This window comes from Haliotis asinina, chromosome 4 (genome assembly GCF_037392515.1).
Source record: "Haliotis asinina isolate JCU_RB_2024 chromosome 4, JCU_Hal_asi_v2, whole genome shotgun sequence".
Taxonomy (NCBI): domain Eukaryota; kingdom Metazoa; phylum Mollusca; class Gastropoda; order Lepetellida; family Haliotidae; genus Haliotis; species Haliotis asinina.
In genome coordinates, this window is record NC_090283.1 from 51,352,959 (window position 1) to 51,375,648 (window position 22,690).

Below are 22,690 nucleotides of genomic sequence, written 5' to 3' on the forward strand. Positions count from 1 at the left end.
TCGGTAAATTACTCCGAACGATGTACAGTGCACCCAGGTTATACCACCTTTATAACAGCATAACTTTTCAGAACGGATGTTACGCACTGAAATTGCGTAGGGAACCTTGCGTGAAGGTTCGGGTAGAATAGACCTACAGCTGCCCATGCTTGCCATAAAAGGTGACCATGCTTGTCGTAAAAGGCAATTAAAGGGGTCGGGTGGTCAGGCTCGCTGATTTGAATGACATGTCAGGTTCCCAATTGCGCAGATCGATGTTCAGGTTGATCACTGGATTGTCTGGCCCTGACTCGATTATTCACAGACCGCCGCCATAACTCAACTCAACTCACTCACTCACTCACAGTTACGTTGTAGGCGCATTTCAAGAACATCACGTGAAAAATATCGATAAAAAGTGAATTATGAACTGTAACCGGACACTAACACGAGCAGATCCAATAGATTACATACCGTAGAGGCGAGAACGGTGTAAACCGTGGTTTAAACATCAACGTTTACATGGAGCCGTTATTTACCGTTATTTACTACCACTGAAAACACCTGTTAAGATTATCGATAGGAAATTTAAGCAGGACGTTCCCTTATTGAGAAAGGAGATTGCCCTGAATGGATAAAATATTGCCGAACTGGGACAAAGAATATTTACGTTAGCGTTTCTTCAGAAACAACAGATCGCGCGGATTCGGCTTTGTGTCGATAACAACACCCCTGTCAATGTGTGATTTATTGCCTGAACGAAATCTGATCAACTTAAATGTGCAAAATGATAAATTCAATACCTTTTTAGGTCGTAATGAATTTGGATTCCATAATACAATTCTCATATCATTAATACTGATGGCAATTATATTATCTCTACACGATCCATCTATTTCTGTCTGTAATTAATTCCGTATTTGAACTGAAATTGACATTGCGGTTCCGTTGTCGTTGGTGAAATTGACGCGTTATTCAGCCTGTATACAACACACGATGGAGATAAGAGATTACAGCTAGAGTGAAATGAATTCCACTTTGCACTGAACGTGTAATTAGTGGCATTGTAATCGTATCAGCTGAATCAGCGTTGCTGTGAGCGAACCAACCCTTGTGATTCCTGCAACGCTGTGACCAATTACCATACCGGACATTCCAGTGCTTGCATCGACATTACAAACGGATCTGGAGAATAAAAACTGAACACTTCTCTTGATCAGAGTTTTTCAAAAACATTTTTGAAGTTTCCTTCTTTTTACATCGCACTGTTCTTAGAATTCGAAATATATACTGAACAGCATAAGAAACGGAAAGGAACGCAAGTTTCGAAAAAAAAATGAAATCTCACTAAAGTAAGCGTTCATGTTTATTTATTCTATTTAAAAACGTCAAACTTTTTAACACCAGAGTTGCGTTTCTTTTTCTGTTCAGTACTTACGCATGGTTACCCTAGAGACGGCGTAATTGTCACACGACGCCAAGAAATTATATGCATTATGCAATTACTCTGAATTTTGAATTTCACGAGTAATAATTACTAGTGTGATAGTTATTCGTGTTGATCACACCCCGTGATAAGTGTTTTGTGAAACGCGAATCTGTATTAATTATAGGAGTTTGTTATAGCACCGTGGTGATTGATGCTGTGAACTGAGAGCTCCATTATAAATGTCACGCACATATGTAATTTGTCAGCACGCATTTCATTTGGATTGAATACATTCATTCGTGATAGGATCTGCATGGAAGAGACTTGTTTTCTCAGTGTTTATATCTTTTGAAAGAATCGGGTACAACGAATATTTTAGTTTCGCTTAGAGTCGGTGTATTTGGAGAGTTGAAAACATTGGAATTTTGGTAGCTTGTTTGGTTTTTCAGTTTAGACTTTCCCATGGTCTGTCCATGCGAGGAAAGGCAGTGGAGTAGCCCGGTAGTTAAAGCATTGTCTTGCCACGCCGAAGACCTGGGTTCGACTCCCCACATGGGTACAATGTGTGAAGTCCATTTTTGGTGTCACTGCCATAATATTGCTGGAATATTGCTATATGTGGCGTAAAACTAAACTTACTCACTCCTTACTATGTATGCATCAATTGCAAAAAATGTAGGAAACATTGGACCAACATGTGAATGTCCCGCGAACAGTTTACCTCCTATTAAGGCAGAATACATCCCCGAAACCTAATATGTGAATAGATAACGATAGAGGAAGTGGACAAGTGAACTTTAGCAAATCACGGGGAAGTGTATCATTTACTGCCATATCTTGATCTGGAAATAATCAGACAATCCGGTGATTCATGTGATTCAAGTCAACGACCCTGACCACTCGTCTTTTACGACAAGCCGAAGGCCAATTCGAACACGGATCTTCACAGGTATCTGGAATATGAAACAGTCTATATAAAACTATAAAACGTCAATGCTAGAATAATCTCCTATGTTTTTTCAGAACATATTCCGCGATGGATAGTATGTCTAAAACAGACATGGACTGAATCCATATTAATACCACCATATCCACATTTTACGCTATTAACTGAACTGAACTGAAGAAATGCCTCTGCGTGTGTTTTTGACTTGCACGGACCAGGATATGCTCACCGTTCCACGAACACCTTGTTTCATCCCATTGTTTTTGACGGACCAGGATATGCTCACCGTTCCACGAACACCTTGTTTCATCCCATTGTTTTTGACGGACCAGGATATGCTCACCGTTCCACGAACACCTTGTTTCATCCCATTGTTTTTGACGGACCAGGATATGCTCACCGTTCCACGAACACCTTGTTTCATCCCATTGTTTTTGACGGACCAGGATATGCTCACCGTTCCACGAACACCTTGTTTCATCCCTTTGTGATGATGATAAATACACACGTGCTCGAGATCAAATTGGAATCGATTCTTACTTCAGCCAACATTTCTTATGGCTCTAGTAAGTTTCTTTTCGCTTTTATTTGCAGCGCAAAATATGATATGTTCCTTTAAACGAACTGAGTACAGAACGGTGTTAAGTATATTCTTGATACACTTCGCCCACGTTGCAGTGTCCTTAATGTCAGTTCTCATAGCAACATCGCCCACAACGATCACTAATCACAGAATAACTCATAATCACGGTCGACCGTCCAAGACCTTATTCTCCATCAACCAAACAGCGTTACAGTCGCGTGGGGTAACTAACCAAGGCTTGACTAACCCGTAGTTTATGAATATATACTCTTCAAAACAAGTAGGGGACTTTAGTTTTAATTTACAGCTGAAACATTCGGGAGGCTTACAGGTGTAAATCAATGCTGATAATCACATCACAAACCCTGTGAACTGTCTGATTTATCGATCTTGAAAACCATCACACTCAAGCAGAACGCACGCGCGCACACGCACACACACACACACACACTCACACACACAACCACCACCACCCTTATGCACGTTTTGGGGGCTACTGTGTTCTTCAGTTGTGAGTTGTGTTTAGAGGTGGTGAAGCACAGAGGTGATGTACAGAAATGGTGGTGCCTTCATGAGACGTCTTTGAAAAATGTCTTAGCTTGTTATACATCCTATCCAAATTTAGATTTCATGTTCCCTACCTTTTTAAATATATTCATATTCTTGATAGAAACAAACCATCGTTTTAAATTGAAAAGGAGTCCAGTCAGTTGGGAGATTCAGTACCTGTAGAAATGTAGATTATCTGTTACAGGAACTGTGGGACAGACTGAACCCATAGTATGTTACAGTGTATCATAATGTTACAATGTTACCGCCCCAGTCTGTCTCCTAAACCACAGCGAACAGATTTTTAAAGGATCCTCGGGGAGAAGGCAGGTGAAATCTTGACTTCTTCATTTAGGGCTTCAAGGAAGAAAAGTAAATATTACGGGTCAGGGACTGCGAGCCAGGCCATGCAACTTGTCCGCCATCTTGGAATCTGTTGTCCTCCCCGGTCTCGTCCGGCTATTCAGGCCGGACTCTCCCGGCGTTTCACGAATGTCACTTGTGTTTGTCCAGCGTGTTTACTCTCGATAAAGGTGGGAGACATGAAAGCGGGACTTGTTTGAGGAAGTGATGGGTTATTACTACGTATGGACAATATTGACACTTTTAATAATTGGAAATCGAAAACAAGACTGGTTTGTTTCCTCACGGCAGTTTATACACACAGTTTGCGAATACCATACTGTCTCAGTCTTTCATTTAAACCAGTCAAACGTTACATGTGCGTTTCTTTGAAGGGTTGTGTTAGCTAGTGGCCATTGGCCTTCACACAGTCTTCATATTTCTATTGAAATTCTTGTTTGTCGTGTTCATAAACTAGGCATGTAACCCGGGCGCATTAGCAAAGGTTGGTAAAGATTCTGGGTTGGAATTTGGTCCAAACGACCAAACAGACGGAGAGCTGTATCTCAAAATACATGTGATGCCAACATGTTCTTATAAATCTCTACCCATTTTCTGGTGTCCCCCGCCGTGATATTGCTGGTGTATTGCTAAAAGCGGCGTAAAACTAAACTCACTCACTCACTATTGTCCACTTGTATCATGGTGGTCTGCAGCATAAAATCCAAAGGTGAGTGTTGACCTGTGCAATATATATGCATGCAATAAACATAATGCACCATAGATGCATCGAATCGATGTCCTTGATTCCTTCTTCTCCTCCATGGATAGCATAGTGGTGTCAGCGTTCGCTCGTCACGCTGAAGACCCAGGTTCGATTCCTATTTCGGGTCTCACCCGCAGGGATATTGCTGAAATAGTACTGTAAGCGGCGAAAAACTCACCCACTCACTGAATCCTTACTGTATAAACATCAGTTTGGTTGGTAAATGGGTTTAAAGATTATTAGTTTATGTTAACATTTTGTACATTGGACGATGCTCAGACCATCCTTCACCGGTTTGTGTGATCCAGATAACGCCGAACAGTCGGACGTGTGTCTGGATAGCTGGGGCACACGACAACCTCACACTTACTTGGTCAAACGCGCAAAACCAGTACGGACGATGTCGTAAACCACCACGATATGGAAGGAAAATCATGTACTGATGGCAATCAGAAAAAACGCATAAATACGCATAAAACGAGTAAATAGTAACGGCCTTCAGCGTCAGACGTAACCCATAAAGATGAGATAAGTAATTCTAGATAAATATTTCTGTGATTGACTCGACGTCATCTGACATCTTTGCTCGTATAGATTCAGAGAATCTTTGATTTTGTCTGTCGCCATGTGTAGTGGATAGTCCTAAGTTCGGTGATTGGATCCTTTTGCAGCCGAAGGTTAGAAGGTCATGCTCTTAGTTACCCCGCCTTGGCCTTTGCGTTGTTTAAGGTGCCGTAATTCTATACACGGAGTTGTGGCCCTTTCCGATGATAGGATTCGCTGGTCAAATTTCTAATGCGCAACCAACGTGATCTATCCTTAGAGAGCAACATTTGTCTTATCTGAAGTAGTGATCTTCCACACTTGTCACGTTTTGCATCGGTTCCTTAATAACTCGCTCTCTCACTCACTCACTCACTCTCTCACTCACCCACCCGCCCTCTGTCACTCACCCACCTTCTGTCACCACCCTCTGTCACTCACCCATCCTCTTTCACTCACCACTCTACCCTCTCTCACTCAATCACTCACCCAGCCACCCACCCTAGCTCACTCACTCACCGAGCCACCCACACTCACTCACTTGAAATTCCAAGGCTGCAGTCAGTGAACAGCCGTGTATTCCCTGGCTCCGGCACTGCTGTCTGAAGTATTTATGGATGTTCAAAGTATATCCTGTCTTGTCTTCTACACCTGGAAACGGTTTAGCGTAATATTTCTTTTTCAAAATAACATAATTTGCCTCGGAGATTGCAAAATATGCCAAATCCCCAAACATGATAGTTTATTAGGAACTCAATCTTTGAAGTTAATCCGTTAAGTTCACTGTGTTAAGGGCTTAAGCGTGTTGCCACTTCTGGTGCGAGGTATGAGGTGTGCGGTATGTGGTAGCGGTTATAGGGAAATAGAAACTGGCGTCAAAGTCCTGCTACAGTGTTGTACCAGAGACAAATATTGGCGTCTTGAGATAACAGTGAACACTTTGACCAACGGCATCCCCTCTTCATCAACGTTGGGGCCTCTCTCTCTCTCTCTCTGTGTGTGTGTGTGTGTGTGTGTGTGTGTGTGTGTGTCTGTGTGTGTGTCTGTGTGTGTGTGTCTGTGTGTGTGTGTGTCTGTGTCTGTGTGTTTGCGGGGGGTGGGGGTGTTCAGTCGGTATTGTGCAGAGGCGTTGGGTCTGGGGCGTTGTTAAAAGGTTTTGTTTGTATTTGGTTGACTCGATCTGTTGAATTTTCAGGTGTTTTTGTTGTTTGAATTAATGCTGAAGATGAGCTAGGATGAGGCGCAGTCGTAGTCGTCGTCGACGCCATTTTTTCCTAGTAGTTACCACGGTGACACCATTTTAGCCAATCAAAATAGGGGCGGTAGGGTAGCCTTGTGATAAAAGTGTCCACTCGTCCTTCTAAAAACCCGGGTTCTATTCCCAGTATGGGTGCTATGTATGAAGCACATTTCTAACGCCTACCGCCGTTGTATTGCTGGAATATTGCAAATTCGGTATTTTAACCCAATCGCTCCGTTCTCCCACCCTTGCTGTATGCTTCAACCTTCAAGTCTACGTTTTCAAGAGGCTCAGTATCATCTAAGATCCATTTTCATTTTGAACGCACTTGCTTGTTTCTGTCAAAAGTGCATATTTATATAGTCTGGCATATCCTCTTACACATATCATACAGCTGATTTGTTTCCAGCCTTGTGGAAACTAAGATTATTTTATGTCTCTATTTATATAGTCCTGTCTAGAAGCCTGGAATGCATTGTTAAGTTTCAAGCCGTTATAATCTTTTATTTTTTAAATTTCTATCTAACCTTTATGTTGTTTACAGTTTCAACAAAATAATTAAATTGTCAGTCCAATATTTTTTATGGCGTGTCTCGTCTCAGTGTCTTTTCTTAGACGCGCTCTGACGTCAAGATTCCGAAACCGTCTTTTATGTTCGTGTATGTTGCATCTACTTTGACTCATGTGGGTCGAATATGTCGTCAACAAAACGAAAACTCAAATATGTATCAATCTCGATTGGTTGAGCGGTGCATGCATGCTAAGACAGAGATGAATTGTCTTCAGGCACCATTCGTCGTCAATGCTACTGTAACTTCGGCACGGGTGTAATAGATATAAATCAATCACTACAGATTGTAATTAATATCACATCGATTTCAGTATGAATATACACTTTGGCTTCGATGAATATCAGAAACAGGAAGTCAATAAATATTTATTGTCGTGTGACGGTGAATTCCCCCGGGAGTTTGACTCGTTACTGCATGTTTGATCCGCGTTGCTTTTGTAATACCACAACCATGGGGGCTATCGGCGCTCGTTATGATTGATTGCGAGTCTCTCAATAAAACCAACAGATCAGAACAACTCTTCTCGTGTTGATCCATTTCATATCATTAGTTCTCAGGGTAATATCACTCGTTGCTAGGATGCTCCGTTTAACAGGTGATATTGTCCACATGACTACAATTAGTTTAACAAAGAACGAGAGTTTGGAGTGAGACTCCATTAGCAGGTTTTTGCTCAGTTAGGGAGAATTGAGCAATAATGAACGAAGCCGTTGACAGATAAGAGAAAGTATTACTTAGAGACGCCGATATTCCCGTGGTTTATTACACACTGCAGCGTACCTTACACCTCTAAACCTGACAAGCGATGAGATTTTAGGGAGCAGTTTTTAAGCTAAAACGCATTTTACCAGCATTTGCATATGTAATTGGGTTTATTTTGGCAATAAACGTCATTTTGTTAGCGTACGTAAGGGTTAATTTATAACTTTGTATTGATGCAAACTTTTAACGTCTAGTTTCAGAAAGATTCTGATAAAGGAATAAATAACGACAAAACGTTATGTTGTTTTTTTAGTACAAAGAATTCAGATCTTCAGTCTGAACTCGAACTTAACTGATGCTGTGCTTCCGCGCGCGGCCTTCGAAACTGTTTTCCGCACGAGGCGGTCGAAGCGAAATCTGTACTTACCACACTGATATATTTGACGTATTTCAATTTTGTACTACTGGCGTGTTTATTTAATTGTATATGTTCTGAGAAGTGAGTGAGTGAGTATAATTTGTGCCACTTTTTAAATATAACAGTTTCATCACAGAATCTATTCTCGGCGTGATGAGCGAATAATCACATGAATTTGTTTCTTTAGACGTGTATTTTCTAACAGTTTGAGACACATGACCGTGCCAGGATCCGCTGTTCGTGAGTACGAGTCTCAGGGTGTTATTCCGATAGTTATTCTTGGTACGGTGGGTGCCAATGATAGCTGGGTTCCAGTTGGGTAGTGCTAAATAGCACTGTTCCGGCCCTGCGAATAGATATGACCACCATCCTTCTCACGTGGAAAAGGACGTAAGGTACTTGTTGTTACCCTGCCTGCGCTCAGTGCCAAGAGATCAACACAGCAGGATCGTGAATATCTAGAATGAGTGAGTGAGTATGGTTGTTCGAACTTACAGCAATGCGTCCGCAACATCGCAGCAGGACACTCAGGAAATGGGCTTCACACATTGCCCCCGTGTGGAGAATCGAACCCAGGACGTCGGCGTGACGAGCGGACGTTGAGACCACTTTGCTACTCGAATATTTAGAAGGGTTGTTATTGTACTGGAGACAAAGCACACAAGTTCAAGAAAATATTACTAAAATATTTATTATACCTAACTTTGTTATTCAAAATTTTCAGAGAATACGCATTAGTCAGCTTGCTTTACGTGCATAAGCCAATGGCTGCAAGGAAAATAAACATTTCTCAACTAATATGCATTAATACCTCCCCTTCAGTAATGATGTAAACGGATATTCCCCCGAGTAACGTTGAAAACAGTGCTCAGCCACTAACGACTTGCCTACTTGGTACCTGAGACTCCCATTGGGTTACAAGTTACCGTACTTCCTCTACATTTAGATTCTGGACGGTTAATAAATATTTAATACCCTTTAGTGTGACATCACCTGCAACATGACGCTTACTACACGCGGACTGTCTTAAGGATATCTAATCCTTCCTATGTCATTCTCAGCTAGTGGATGTATTACTCTATGAAAGTTTTTTGAAACTTCTTATGTTTTGCAGTCTTTTTTTTGAGTTCTTAGAGAAGTAATTATGTTGTTTTTCTGGGTCTTGTTATAATAACCCGCTCGTATTGTTACTTTTTTATTCACTGACGTTAACGTTAGGGGGAGATTGGACCTGGCAGATTTACCGTTTTCACGTTGACGTCGCCGTTAGGGGCAGATTGAAACTGATAGATTTAGCGTTCTCACGTTGACGTCAACGTTATGGGGACATTGAATCTGGTAGATGTAGTGTTGTCACGCTGACATCAAGGTTGGGTGGAGATTGAACCAGGTTTATATGGTGCTTTCCCACTGACGCCAACGTTTGGTAGAGACTGATGTCGTCTGTTAGCAAGCTGTGTTATTTTTTACTACGTCGTCAGTTTGTATCATTATGGTGCAGATACACTGTATTTCTGTTTACGTAATTCATTTGTGATGTCACTCAGTTGACCCCCTGATTTTATCTGGTGATTTATCAAGCATTCCACTTGATTCAATTAGTGACTCACCGTGTCGTAGATTGATGTTCATGATGTCAGTCACTGGATTGTCTGATTCAGAATCGCTTCTTTTAAAACCGGCGTCATTTGGTTTGAATTATACAGATTGTGACAAAACGCCCCCACCATTTGAACGCTCCTTAAAATTCTTGTGATAATCTTATCCACTGTACCGGTCTAACACTGAAACACTCTTTCAAATATTTAACCAGACTGACAGTCACTCAAACATTTAACACCCACTACACGCAAACTCAAACACATTTATACACTCTACCAGAGTTATACACATTTTTTTTAAGTCCGTCAGTCATTTAACCATTATTAATGCAATGTACACACAAGTGAGATGCACAGCCATTAAAATACTCACTCACTCGACGAACAATAACATGTCTTGTCCGTTGTTTTGTAAATGGCAATAATGTGAGTTGCACTTTAGAGGAACTACGTCACGTAATTCTCGTTATGAACAGAGTCGGGAATAAGGGCTCTGGGTCCTTAAATCAGTTGCATGTATAGCACTACTTTCCACGACATTTGTCGTTGAAATAGTATTATTATTCCTCAGGGTAATAGCTTTAATTCATCATCAACAAGCACAAGTTAGCATTTGACCTTTCTAAGTGGCAAATATCAAATAACTCCGCTGTTGGACTGACAATTAACAGAATCGTTTACCTAAAGAAAGCTTAATGAGTGCTGGGTAGGGTTTCGACAGATGTGGATTCTGATCGTGACACGAGCTGGAATTTTGAAGTTGTTTTGTGACGAGTTTGAGGACGTGATGACAGTCTGATTGAACGTCTTCCCGTGTCCGCGATAGAACAGTCGAGTGTGAGCTGATTGGTTGCATCCACTGTCCGGTGATTGGAGTAAATTGACCGTTGTGGACAACGTGATTTGGATGAGTTTGATGTATGTCGCCTGGAGGGTGTTCCCATGCTTCATAATATCTAGACATGGTGCGTCCTTATTGCAGGGTTTGGTCGAACGAAGATCCTCCAAAACAGTTATCTCCCCTACATCACATCCACAATGCATGTTGTTATGAAAACAACATACATAGGCACCCACACCCCACCGCCTTCATAAACCGTTATATTCCATGCTTTTCTTTATTCCTAGATTAATTCTTAGAGTGTTATCTCCGTTGGTGCCTCACGTTGAAGGTCACATTGCGTTCAAGACAGCTGCACGTATGCAGCGGGCGATATACTGAAGAATGTGCAGTAGGTGGTGTGCACGCCTAGCGTCTACTTGCAATCCGGAATCACTGACAAATGAATCCTGCCAGCTAACACGGATTTCCCTCAGATCGGATATCCCTGTACACACAGAAAATCGTTCGTCTCTGCGACTCCTCGCAACACTACCTCACAATCAAACATGTTTAATTTCTTAATTCCTTTAATGACTATGCTCCAAAATATAATCAATCGTTCGTCTCTGCGACTCTTCTCAACAATACCTCAGAATCAAACATGTTTATCTGTAAGTCCTTTATGAATATTTCCCAAAATATAACCTCAAGTAAGCTTTGACATTTCCAACGTTCCAACGCGACATAGTGCGTCAAACGAAAGGTCACGCTACTATATTTAACATGGTGCAAAAGGGGAAGCAACCCTGCATGTGTCAAAACCTTCTAATTCCGCACCGGCTGGGTCTGTTTACCCAATACTGCGGAAGACGAGCGTAAGCAGGACTGGAACTATTTGATTATGGAGCAAAAAGAGCGATTGTGAGGCTAGGGTAAATGTATTATAGTGCTCGCTCACGTCCAAATTGAATTGTTTGTACACGAGGCGACCAGCTGAAAGTGAAACATGTCCCCAAACTCGTCAATTTTCATTTTTCGCGGGTAATTACATCATGAAGCATTTGGGTAGCCATCTTGTTGGTCAAACATCTTCCAGTCGTGATCGGTATCTGGAATACACTCACTTGAGCTCGATTGGCACTTGCAGTGAAAGCGTGCAAATTCTTGCAACACATCCACACTGGTTGCCTCCCTTTGAAAGAACTGCTTGAACTCCTGACTTTATTTTCTACAACCGACAATCGTGTTGTGTTTTTCGTGTTTTCAGCTATCCGGTCTTGTCTCTTGTTTCACGTTTGGATTAAACTGGACAGCATCAAACGCTGTAACAGAGAAACGTGTCGACAACCAACAACTGTTACCTTTGACGTGAACGGCAAATCAATGGTACAACGACAAAACGGCGGTTTCGCTGACGTTGTAGAATGAAATTAGTTTATAGACACATTGTAAGCATTGATTTGGAGCATATTGCACCTATTCATGTCCATTGATTTTCATGTTTTTCTATACAAGCCGTTGTTGGCCTTCTAACTTTGGCCAATCAGGGATCCTGTCGGTCCTCCGCTGAAAACGCAATATCGTTAACTGGGCACGGACGCTTGCTAATCGTCCACTAGCCTTTGAAATCTTCAAGATTTTGACAGTAATGTATTTTATGTTTCGCATTTTGTTCCAAATACGGCAATATCGAAAATTGGGATTGATAGCATTAAGAATCACTACGCTTAGCGGAAACCGGAATCGATGGACAAAATGATATTTGTGATTATGGGATTTTGAGCAATACTTTGAAAGAAAACGTGTCTGAGATATTTGAGCTTACAGTGGACTTAATCAGTGAAATTCGGCTCTACGGCCCTTCTATAATGTAACACTGATTATTCTGTTTGTTACTCAGCACCTTCCATTCACCTCGTTTATGACAGGGTTGATAATTTTATGGTGTTTACCACTACGGGCAAACCTCGTTATTAGGTTACCGTGATATACTGAGATGTGAACATGATGACGAATATGCGTTACTAAGTGCAAACCGACCACTCTGTCCGACATTTTGTTTGTTGCGTTAAAGAGGATGGCGGGAAAAAGAGCGCCGCCGTTTTTTTCTATGCTCTAAGTCGTTGCTGTAAATCGATATGATATATTTAGTAACAAGATATTAGAACAACTAGATTATGATTTTATTGTTATAACTTGATTAAGATTTTAGTGATGGAACTAGATGAAGATTTGATCTAATTATCTAATTCTTGTTCAGTGTGGCGAAACTACCACGGACTTGCCTTAATCTAAACCCACTGTCTTAATCACAACTTGCTGAACTCGAGTTCGAATAAGCTTCAAATAGTATGGTTCTCGAACTGTAAAACTGATGTTCCTAAATAGATCTGGATCAAATCGAAGCAATAAAAAACTCAATCTAGGGGGTCAACATTTGAAGATAGGGTCTCAAGTTGCTAGAGGGGATGTTTAAAAACAAAGCCTATCAATGGCTTTCTGGCACATTTTTACTGCTCAGAGTAAAAGGAATTTGTTTTTGCGTCTTTGTGAAAACCAAAATTGAAGCCATGAAACTTGTTTCCAACAAAGAATATCAAAACACAAGTTGGCCACATTCTGCACATCTTTATAACTCGATGTCTATGTGAAGGGCATACTTTCCGCTTAACAAAAAATGGATGCTACATATCACATTTGAAAATATATTTTGTACTGATTTCATAGCGGCTTACCAAAGTCGGAGGAAGACTCCAAGACACAATAACAACTCGATTCGCCTATGTACATTATATGATTATTTAGCGTAAACTTAAGGGTTTTTTGTTTGTTTGTTTCAGATTTCGAGAGGGTGCCTTCTTTACTCATGGTCTCCAAATGTTTCGTGACTCCAGGATTTGTCACGGGGTTTATCGCCCTCATTTTATACATCATCAAAATCGTCATTATGATGCGGTCACAGCTCAAAACGTTACATCTCAAGGCGGCGTACTTGACCTTCGCAGCGGTTGGAGGTACGTAAAAAACTTGAATATGTTGCCACGGTAACACAGGACCTTTGGCATTTGATCTGGGCCTAACACCTCAACCGTAAAAAATGAAATGAAAACAAGTACCTAAGGGGTGGATTGTGCCCAGGAGGGGGATTATGTGCTGTTTACGTCAACACTGAAGCATATAGGTATAGTTGTGATTGTGTGAGTTAGTGAGTGATGTTTCACGCGAGGGTGATTTTAAAGTAGTCTGTATCACAGACCCTGATCCACACGATGTTCCCTTTTGCCTCCGGCAGCGGGGTAGCGTAGTGGTTTAAGTCTTCGCTCGTCACGCCAAAGACCTGGGTTCAATTCCCCACATGGGTACAGTGTGTGAAGCCCAAACTCACTCACTCACTCACGCACCTGCCCTTTCAGTAGTGAGTGAGTGAGTTCACTTTTACGCCGCTTTTAGGTATATTCCAGCAATACCACGGCGTGACGAACGAACGCTTTAACCACTAGGCTACACCAAGCTATGCTAAAGCCCCTAAAGGCAGCAAATCTAGATTTCCTCAGGTTCTGAATCTCCCTTCTTACTGGGCCTCCTCCAATTTAAAACAAATTTTTGTTTCTATCAAAATTTCATGCAGGAGAGGGGAGAAAAGGGGTATTCGTTGGGCTTGGACTCCCTCTCATGTACTCCACATTCAGTGTAAGTACCCAGTTTCTCCCAAGATCTGAGCGATCGCCACTGCGACTATCCGAGTGTTCTGGTGAGACATCGATCTTACCACAGCCTTCCTCTTCTAAAGACATTCATTGGTATCTTTTAACATCAATCTTTTACACAACGCTTTTAAGAAAAATCGTTTTGAAAACGAGGAGTGCGGGTCGTCTTAAGCACCGCAAATAGCGGTACACAGTGTCTTCTCAAGACGTATCAGAAAACTGTGATCGGGAGTTCGAATCCCAAAATTGTCCCAGATTACGATTTTAAACCCGTCAGCTTGCTAATGGATATTCGCATAAGAATTAGTGAGTGAGTGAGTTAGGAGTTTTAGTTCCAACGGAAGTATTTCCGCCTCATCGTGATGAAAACACGTAACACATTAATATGGAGAACCTGTCAGTAAAGGACAGCAAGACATATTACTTACAGAATGAAAACACGCCAACATAAAGCATCCAAATTAGAGTGAGTTTAGTTTTATGCTGCAATCTCCCACCGCCTTCTCTAAATAATCTGGTCTAGACCAGACAATCCTGGAATCAACACCATTCACATCGATGTACGTAATTGGGATACGGTGATATGTGTCCACCACGTCAGCGAGCCTGTCCACCGAATAAGTCGCCTCTTGCGACGAGTATGGGTTACTAAATTCTATCCCTTATCTTCAAGTGTAACATTAAAATTAGAACTCTATTTGGGACCAAACAAACAAAATAGATGATCTTCTCGAGCTTTTTTGTAACACATCATGCCACGTGATGTAACTGTAGGGGGGCGGGGTAGCCTTGTGGTTAAAGCGTTCGCTCGACACGCCGCCAACCCTTGTTCGATTCCCCACATGGGAATACTGTGTGGGAAGCCCATTTCTGGTGTCCCACACAGTGATATTGCTGGACTATGGCTATAAGCGGCGTATAACATTACTCAAAGACCTACTTATGTAACTGGAATAGTTTAACAAGGCGACTTTATAAGACTCACTGGCTAATCATTGTCATCTTGCGTTTCAGGAGCTGCGGCCGGAGTGGGTGTGATAATATTCTGTGCGATGCTTGATAAGGAAGTGTACAAGCTGGAGTGGGGTCCCGCACTGCCAGGAGTTGGCGGAATCCTGCAGCTGGGCGTGGCGTTCGGAGGATACCTCAGCTGGAGAGATAAATATGGCGACGATTTTGATGACATAAGCCTGTCATCCGATCGCCCTATTGACAAACCTACCAAAAGGAAAAGGGATTACATTGATTGGGAGACATCCAACAATTCCGAAATATACCCTGCGTCTACCCCATTACCCGTGACGTCAAACGTATGACGCCAGGGATCACGTGACGTGTAATACGTCATTACATATGTGATAATTCACTGGACTTCAGAGGTCGTAGCTAGAAAGAGGATACGATGGAGTGTATCTGATATTGGTGCTGAAGATGAGCCCCGCATCAAATGCTTTTACCGGACCATATTAGACGCCAAAATGGGAATTACAGACGCATTCTTCCGTTAACAACCGGAAGTTGGATTTATGTGGGGTTTTTTTGCTGCCAATGCAAAGGCGAGGATAAAAATACAATCAAAGGGACCAAAGACGTAAAAAAAAAGCAGAAACTGGAAATTATGTGACCTCTACCAATCGGTGCCTCCCGTAACCCGGGCAAATACAACAGCTCATCCATAGTTTCTAGTGGCCTGCGATCGCATGCGATCCCGAATTTTGACTAGAACGGTGCACCATACATGTCTTCCACTGCCCCAAACGTACGAGTGTGTGCGTGCAATGTCTTCCTGCTTAAGAAGACATTGTCAGGAGATTGGTGGCAAGGTTGGACTCTGAAGTACGCAGAGATTAGACGGTGGATATTTTTCAAGAAAATATGTACATTGATATATCTTGTGTTTGACAAGAAGGTGGATTTTGTATCTGTTAAAGCTAATTGGATGTTTTTGGTTCACATTTTGCCTTATATGGAAGCAGTTTTTTGTCGTAGCCTTGCAAGAGAAGTCTACCGTCCCGTGTCCATCCGGGTCCCCTGACTCCTGACTCAGAGTACCCGGATGCCCCGTGTCTGTTTGAGATGCTGCTAGTCGGCCAACTTGTAATAGCTTTAGACCAAACTTTATATTGATATGTCTCCGCTTAGTCTGGCAGTAATCATCTTTGTTAATAACATTTTGGAGAACACACCCTGGCTTATTCAGGCTTAGACTTAGTACGTGAATTAAACTGTGGAATGCGTTATCAGGAAGATCACCAGCAGAATACGTTTCCCGTATTCGACATTGATACGGCAATTGTTACCAATCCTACCGTAAAAACAAACAGGGCAGTTAAAGCGATGTATCAAATACCTTTAACAATTTTTTCCCTCAATCTCTGGTTCTTGAAAACAGATAATTCATCCCTTAATTTTTTTAATTATCCAATTTATTTTCCAATTTAAGTCTTAAATTGCCGCACGAGCTGGGAGGGATGTGTTTTTTTGTCAGAACTGTGTGAGAGAGTACCATGATTCGAAAGCAATTCACGTTTCAACTGTCAACCCCTCTGCTATTAGGAGAGTAATCGAAGAAAATCGACATTCTCCTTGCTGAGCAAATGTAAATATTCTTGCTGCGTTTTGACTATCTTGAAGTTAAGCTTCTGTTGACAACAAAATCTCTTCACAAATACAATACAGCTCACGAGGGAGAATCGCAGTCTGATCAGATCGAAAAAGAGACATTTGGATCGGTATCCTCTGTCAATAACATACCAAAAGGTCATTGAAGTCTTTTGAGTTGATTAATTTGTAAAACGAACACGGAAGCCTAAACTCCAAACAGTGACGCATCGCAGTCTGTCCGATCTTACATGTATATACCATGTGTAGCACGTGCTGCAATGGAGCTAGGACAAACCTGTAAAGGTTAAGGCTGCAAGGCAGATAACTCTGAATGGATGCCACAGTCAGTTAACACCTATACGTGTAATCGCGGGTTACCTAGTCATGAACAATTCATTGTTGATATATGTATCTGCCACCCAGCTGTTCTTGCCATTGCTTTAATTGCTGAACCGTAGCTAACACTGTGTCAGACAAAGCCCAGGCATATGGTAACAAGTTTGGTAGAAGTCACTTGATAGAAAGAACCCCATTATAACACAGAAATTGCGTAGATCTAGTCCTCGTTTTTACGTTTTCATTAGTACTGGTCACCTGATATATCAACTCATTTACATAATTTTTGGGTCCCCGAAATGTCTCATTTTCAGTGTATACAATTATACGCCATGATTTGTTAATCATGTTTTTTTCATCGCAATCATCATTTACACACCAGCTTCTCAACGTATAATAAAAATCTTTTGTTTCTCGCATATTCAAAAGGGGGCAACCTCCTGATAAATATTTTCCCACATAGGTACAATGTGAGAATTCGTTTCTCAGTGACCCTCTCCAACTGTGGCTACGCCTCAAAGCGAGGGAGGTGGGTTAGACTAGTGGTTTAAGTCGAAGACCCGTGTTCGATTCTCCACATGGGTGCAGTGTGTGAAATGGTATTCTGGTGTCTGGTGTCCCCTACCGTGATATTGCCGGAATAAAAGCGGCACAAAACTAAACTCATTCACCCATTCCAGACGATATACTTGAAAATCTTGTCTCCTACTTAACTAGCATCGCATTTCAAACCATGAGAGCGAGAAACAAAAGATTTTGATTATGGTACACTCAAAAGATCAACCTACACCTACGTAGTCTGCTTGTGCCGTCAGGAACGAACTTTACCATTTGTAATATCATACTCTCGTGTATGTCATTGAACATTCATTTATCCATTACCAAGTAATGAATTCTGGCATTATTCTCATAATCGTCATATTACCAACTGGTTCCAGTATTTTCAGATTCGAAAGACTTTAGAAAGGTGACACCACGCAGTCAGTATACCAGTGTTACCCTGGTGCAATCTGATATATGGTTATTTTGTTATTGATTTCAGATTTACGTTGTTATGACAATCACAGTGAAATCATTTCTCTCCCGATGCACTGTACGAATCTCCAAGGGTTGCCTGTTATCATTCCCATGCTGTTTGTTTCCGCTGTTCATGGTAATAAGTCGCCATCACGCGATACTATCCAAAATTATTACGACGAGAAGAATATAATCCGTTTTGATTGCATCCCTGGCAGACTAAAAGATGGAGATGCGTCATGGTTGTTCCTTAAATTTCATAGCGTTGAGTTTTGAAAACAATCGTGCCTGGTATTATGACAAACGACGTCAGCGTTCGATCAGTGGAGTGTCCCGAAGTTCCGATTGATTATGGTCTCACGAAAAGGACCGAGCCAGCTGGTGATTAACAATAACGAGGGTTTAACAATTTCGTGTTAATTATTCAATATTGATTGATTCGATATACGAGAACGTTTATACGTTCTGTTATTGACCATATCGTTTAAGACATCTCATTTAGCTCTGCGGAGTTTCGTCGCTGTGGGTAAGTCACATACCTACTGATAGTTCAAATTCTTGTGACCCGATTGTGTTTGTAGGTTTTCGGTACCTTACTCGACTACGTGGAGTTCATATGCCCGAGCTCGTGTACTTCATAAAAGAGATAAATGTGAGACCGTTTTATTAGCCATTACACTCGTTAGACGTTATAAAGAATAATATAATATTGTATTTGTATGTTAAGAAAGGGACAATTAATTGATATAATTTAGTATGTATATACAGGAAACATGATCTTATAATCATATCTGCCAATAAGAACTCATTCATGAACATTTATAAATGCAAAGGCACATGACGCCGTTTTTCATATATTTTACGTGCGCTTCAATATATCATGCTCTCGCCTCGACCCTACTAATGACTGTAGAAATTGATTAGCTTACGGTTTTGTCAATAAAACGATCATGGAGTGAGTGTAGGTGCTCTACATTTTCAATGGAAACTGACAATTTTAGCTGTATGACACTCTGAAATGACGAAGGGTAAAACATTTCCATACAGGAAAATGACTAATTTGAATATCATATAAGAAGATGTTTATTGTGTCCTGAACGAACTTGACTCTTGGGAAAATAAATATCATAGGAACACATTTGGAAAACAAAACCTACATTTTCATTTTCTAACCACAGCCTACCAACGCTCCTCTTTGGTTTTTGACTTTCCGACATTAACTTTCGTAGACTATCACTATGAAGTACTTGTGAGATTACACATTCCATATATAATCTTTTCATTTGTTGCCTGTATGCTTATCATTAATTCATTACTTCACATTTGCAGCTTAAATACTTACAATGTGTTCTTTATGACTGTTTAATTTTGATTTGAATATGATATAAGCGACATTGCCACGATACTGCGCGTGTATGTGGGTTTGTCCAAAATGGCATGCGAGATATCTGAAACGAAACCTATGCATCCATGTTGCTGATATGAGCGGCATTTTAGGTGATTAGTTACGTATAAAGAGTTTACAATCACCTGTAGGTGTGAAACACCATCCAGCACTAACATGGAAATACCTCTGTGACTAAATATGAATCACTTTATTTTGGCATCGATAATTTTAGAAAAAGGTCGTTGTGTTTGTTTGATTAGATTTTAAGAGAATACTTAAATCCCTTTTCTCAATAGTAATATATCCTAACAATCTTGAACATTATTTCTGTGATCAAAGCTAGCTTAGGTCTATTTATAGAGGTCAATGATATAATCAATGACGTTGCTAAGAAATGTGCTAATATCACGCCTACATTGTCGTCATAGCATTATCATCATGAATAATGACGTCATCATCGTTATCATGAATACAGTGACGTCATCATCATTATCATGAATACCATGACGTCATCCCCTCATGATGTTGTACAATACCAAATGATTTTTGTTTACATAGCATTGTTTTGTTACAAATTGTTTACATTTTCAAGGGACCAAATGTCCGTTGTTTATTTGTAAATATTGGTTGTTATAAACTGTATAAACAACAGGACTGGGTATTTCGATAATCAATTTTCTTTTTGATGAATTAAATGAAATATATATCAACGCTTTGTGTACACGGAGTACAAAGAGAAATGGCAAGGCATCGTGTAGGACACTTGGAGGATTGCAGTCACTCACTCATATATACTACGAATAGACAAATGTTTGTCATTTTAGGGAATATGCGCTTTTCATTCTTAAGGATCTATCATTTTATTTTGGAGACAGCGATGAATAGGCTGTCAAGCCCGGGGCATCCGTCGATAGTTGTCTTGTTTTTCTCAACAAACGTCATAGTTTTCAATTTTTTTCATTACTCTTTTCATAAAAAAACTCACTTCCTCCATTTATAATATTCAAATGGCAATCCGAGCTCTATTGTGTTGTAAATTCCTAAGCCAAGTATGAAATGAGTGATCCTCAAGAGTCAGTCACAGGAAATCTGTTGCTCCACAGACAATGAAAACCTGTCTGTACTGTCGAGTTATGAATCAAAACAAATTTAGATATAATTTGATTCACAAATATACAAAAGACCAATATATTTTAAGTACCGTACCAACAAGTAACAATTTACAAAGCAGCCATACGCTGATGAAATCTGTAATTACAAAACCAACAATAAATAAATGAGACATGCTTGTCCAGGGCCGATACCTAACGCAGACTAAACCCGGAGACGAATCATTAAAAGGACCGCATGTCAGTTCTTTTGTCATGCCCACAGCCTATGATGCAGCGATGTACGTTACGAGATTTGTTTTGCCGATGACAAGTGTCATAATGAGAATGTTAATGTATTTTTATCTCATTTTTGTACATTATTTTTTCTGTTCGTGTAACTGATTTAAAAACTGCGCAAATAAAGCTGTATGACCTATGAACCATGTGTTTTGTCTTCCCTGGAAGAAACTAGATGAGACCACTTTGACACGACAACAATGATTACGAAAATTACGATGTAGACGACGACAACGACGATGATGATGATGACAATGATGTAATGACTTTCACAGCCATTTCGTCCAAGAAATATGGCTGTCTCTAAGAAACATCTCCACAAAATAATGAAAGAAATCCAAAATGTAGCCCAGAACAATCCAAATGAATCCAAGTATAATCCAAATGAACCAAGAGCAATGCAAATGAATTTGAAAACAATAAAAATGAATTCCTGAACACTCCAAGTGTATCATACGTACATCCAAGAACAATCCAAATATAATGCAAATGAATCCAAAAATAATCCAAAACAGTCACAGACCGCCGCTGTATAGCTGAAGTATTTTGAGTGTGGCTGAAATCTAAACTCTCACTCACTTTCTTTAGTCTTCTACAAATATTCTTGAAGATATATATGTATGTTTATATTTTCGATTTGAATGGAGTAATTGCCAAGACAGCATCGTACAACATCTACTCTTGGCCCGCCTCCTGGAAGTCAAAAGTCAATCAAATCAAAACACATAGTTCCACCTCACTATTCCGTGAAATGGGATCACGTGAGATGTGCGCCTGCGCGTAACCATCAGTTTTGGCCTTGTGCTACCCATTGTCTTGACCGAATACTTAATTGCTCCAAGAAGAAATTAATTTATCAGCTGGGAAACGTTGAATATGCCCTTTTGCAAAGTACCACAACGCTGTTTGGTCCGTTTGGAAACTTTTCCCACAAGTTACCGTTGGATTTTCACTACTCTGAGGAGGTATTTGACCAAGACGACCGCTGGTCGTGGTCGGCTCTAGAGGCCAAAGTTCAATATGGCGATGCCAGCGACAGGTACTGTTGACTGTCCACCTGCAGATACTGAACTTGTGAAGTCAGTAGAGTTGCTGGGAAAACCCAACCGTAAAAACATCTTTGCAGTGGTACAAAACGAGGATCTCACTTTGCAATCAGACTCAAGGAGCAGGCAACGTTGTACGAGAGACCACTTCAACTTCGTCAGTTGAAGCCAGTGAGGTGTAATCGAACAGGGCTATCCCGTCAACATCGGCGGGTATCACTACAGCGAACCCTGAGAAACACATGGAACAGTTGCTGGGGGCGCAATCTAACACCATGCAACAGATTGGCGCTGCCATGCTTGTTTTCAAGGAAAAGTTCGGGGAAACTGAAGACATTTCCGGAAATTCACGGAAAGAGCTGAACATTTGTAAACAAAGCCGCCGTGTTGCTTTGGGAAATGAGGAAGGGGAAATCACGTCACCTTCAGAACATGATTCTGATTCAGAAACGGACTTGTTGGAGACTGATTTCTCACAGTTTGGAAATCATGACACAGTTGAGGAGGAGGAAGGTGCTAGTTTCAGTGAACTAGTCGCCGATTTGAAAGATTTCTTTGGTGAAGACGAATTCACATCGGAAAGCATTCACGGTGATTTTGCCTCGTCTATTGAGAACGGACTTACAAAAAACCCAGTTCATGAAAAGATTAAGGATGTCATGGAAAAATACAAGCGACCGAGTAACTGCCCAACTTTGCTTGTACCGAAAGC

The 22,690-nt window shown here is 40.9% G+C and overlaps 1 protein-coding gene across 1 annotated transcript in view; it reads left to right on the plus strand.

Moving 5' to 3' along the window:
• Positions 1–21,075, plus strand: part of LOC137281654 (uncharacterized) — a 71,033-nt gene extending 49,958 nt beyond the window's left edge. Inside the window, exons 2-3 of the mRNA XM_067813038.1 lie at positions 13,334–13,507; positions 15,215–21,075. Of these exons, the coding sequence (XP_067669139.1) occupies positions 13,334–13,507; positions 15,215–15,516 (476 nt within the window). The 3' untranslated portion in view covers positions 15,517–21,075. The remainder of the gene's footprint in view (positions 1–13,333; positions 13,508–15,214) is intronic.
• The last annotated feature ends 1,615 nt before the right edge of the window (positions 21,076–22,690 follow it).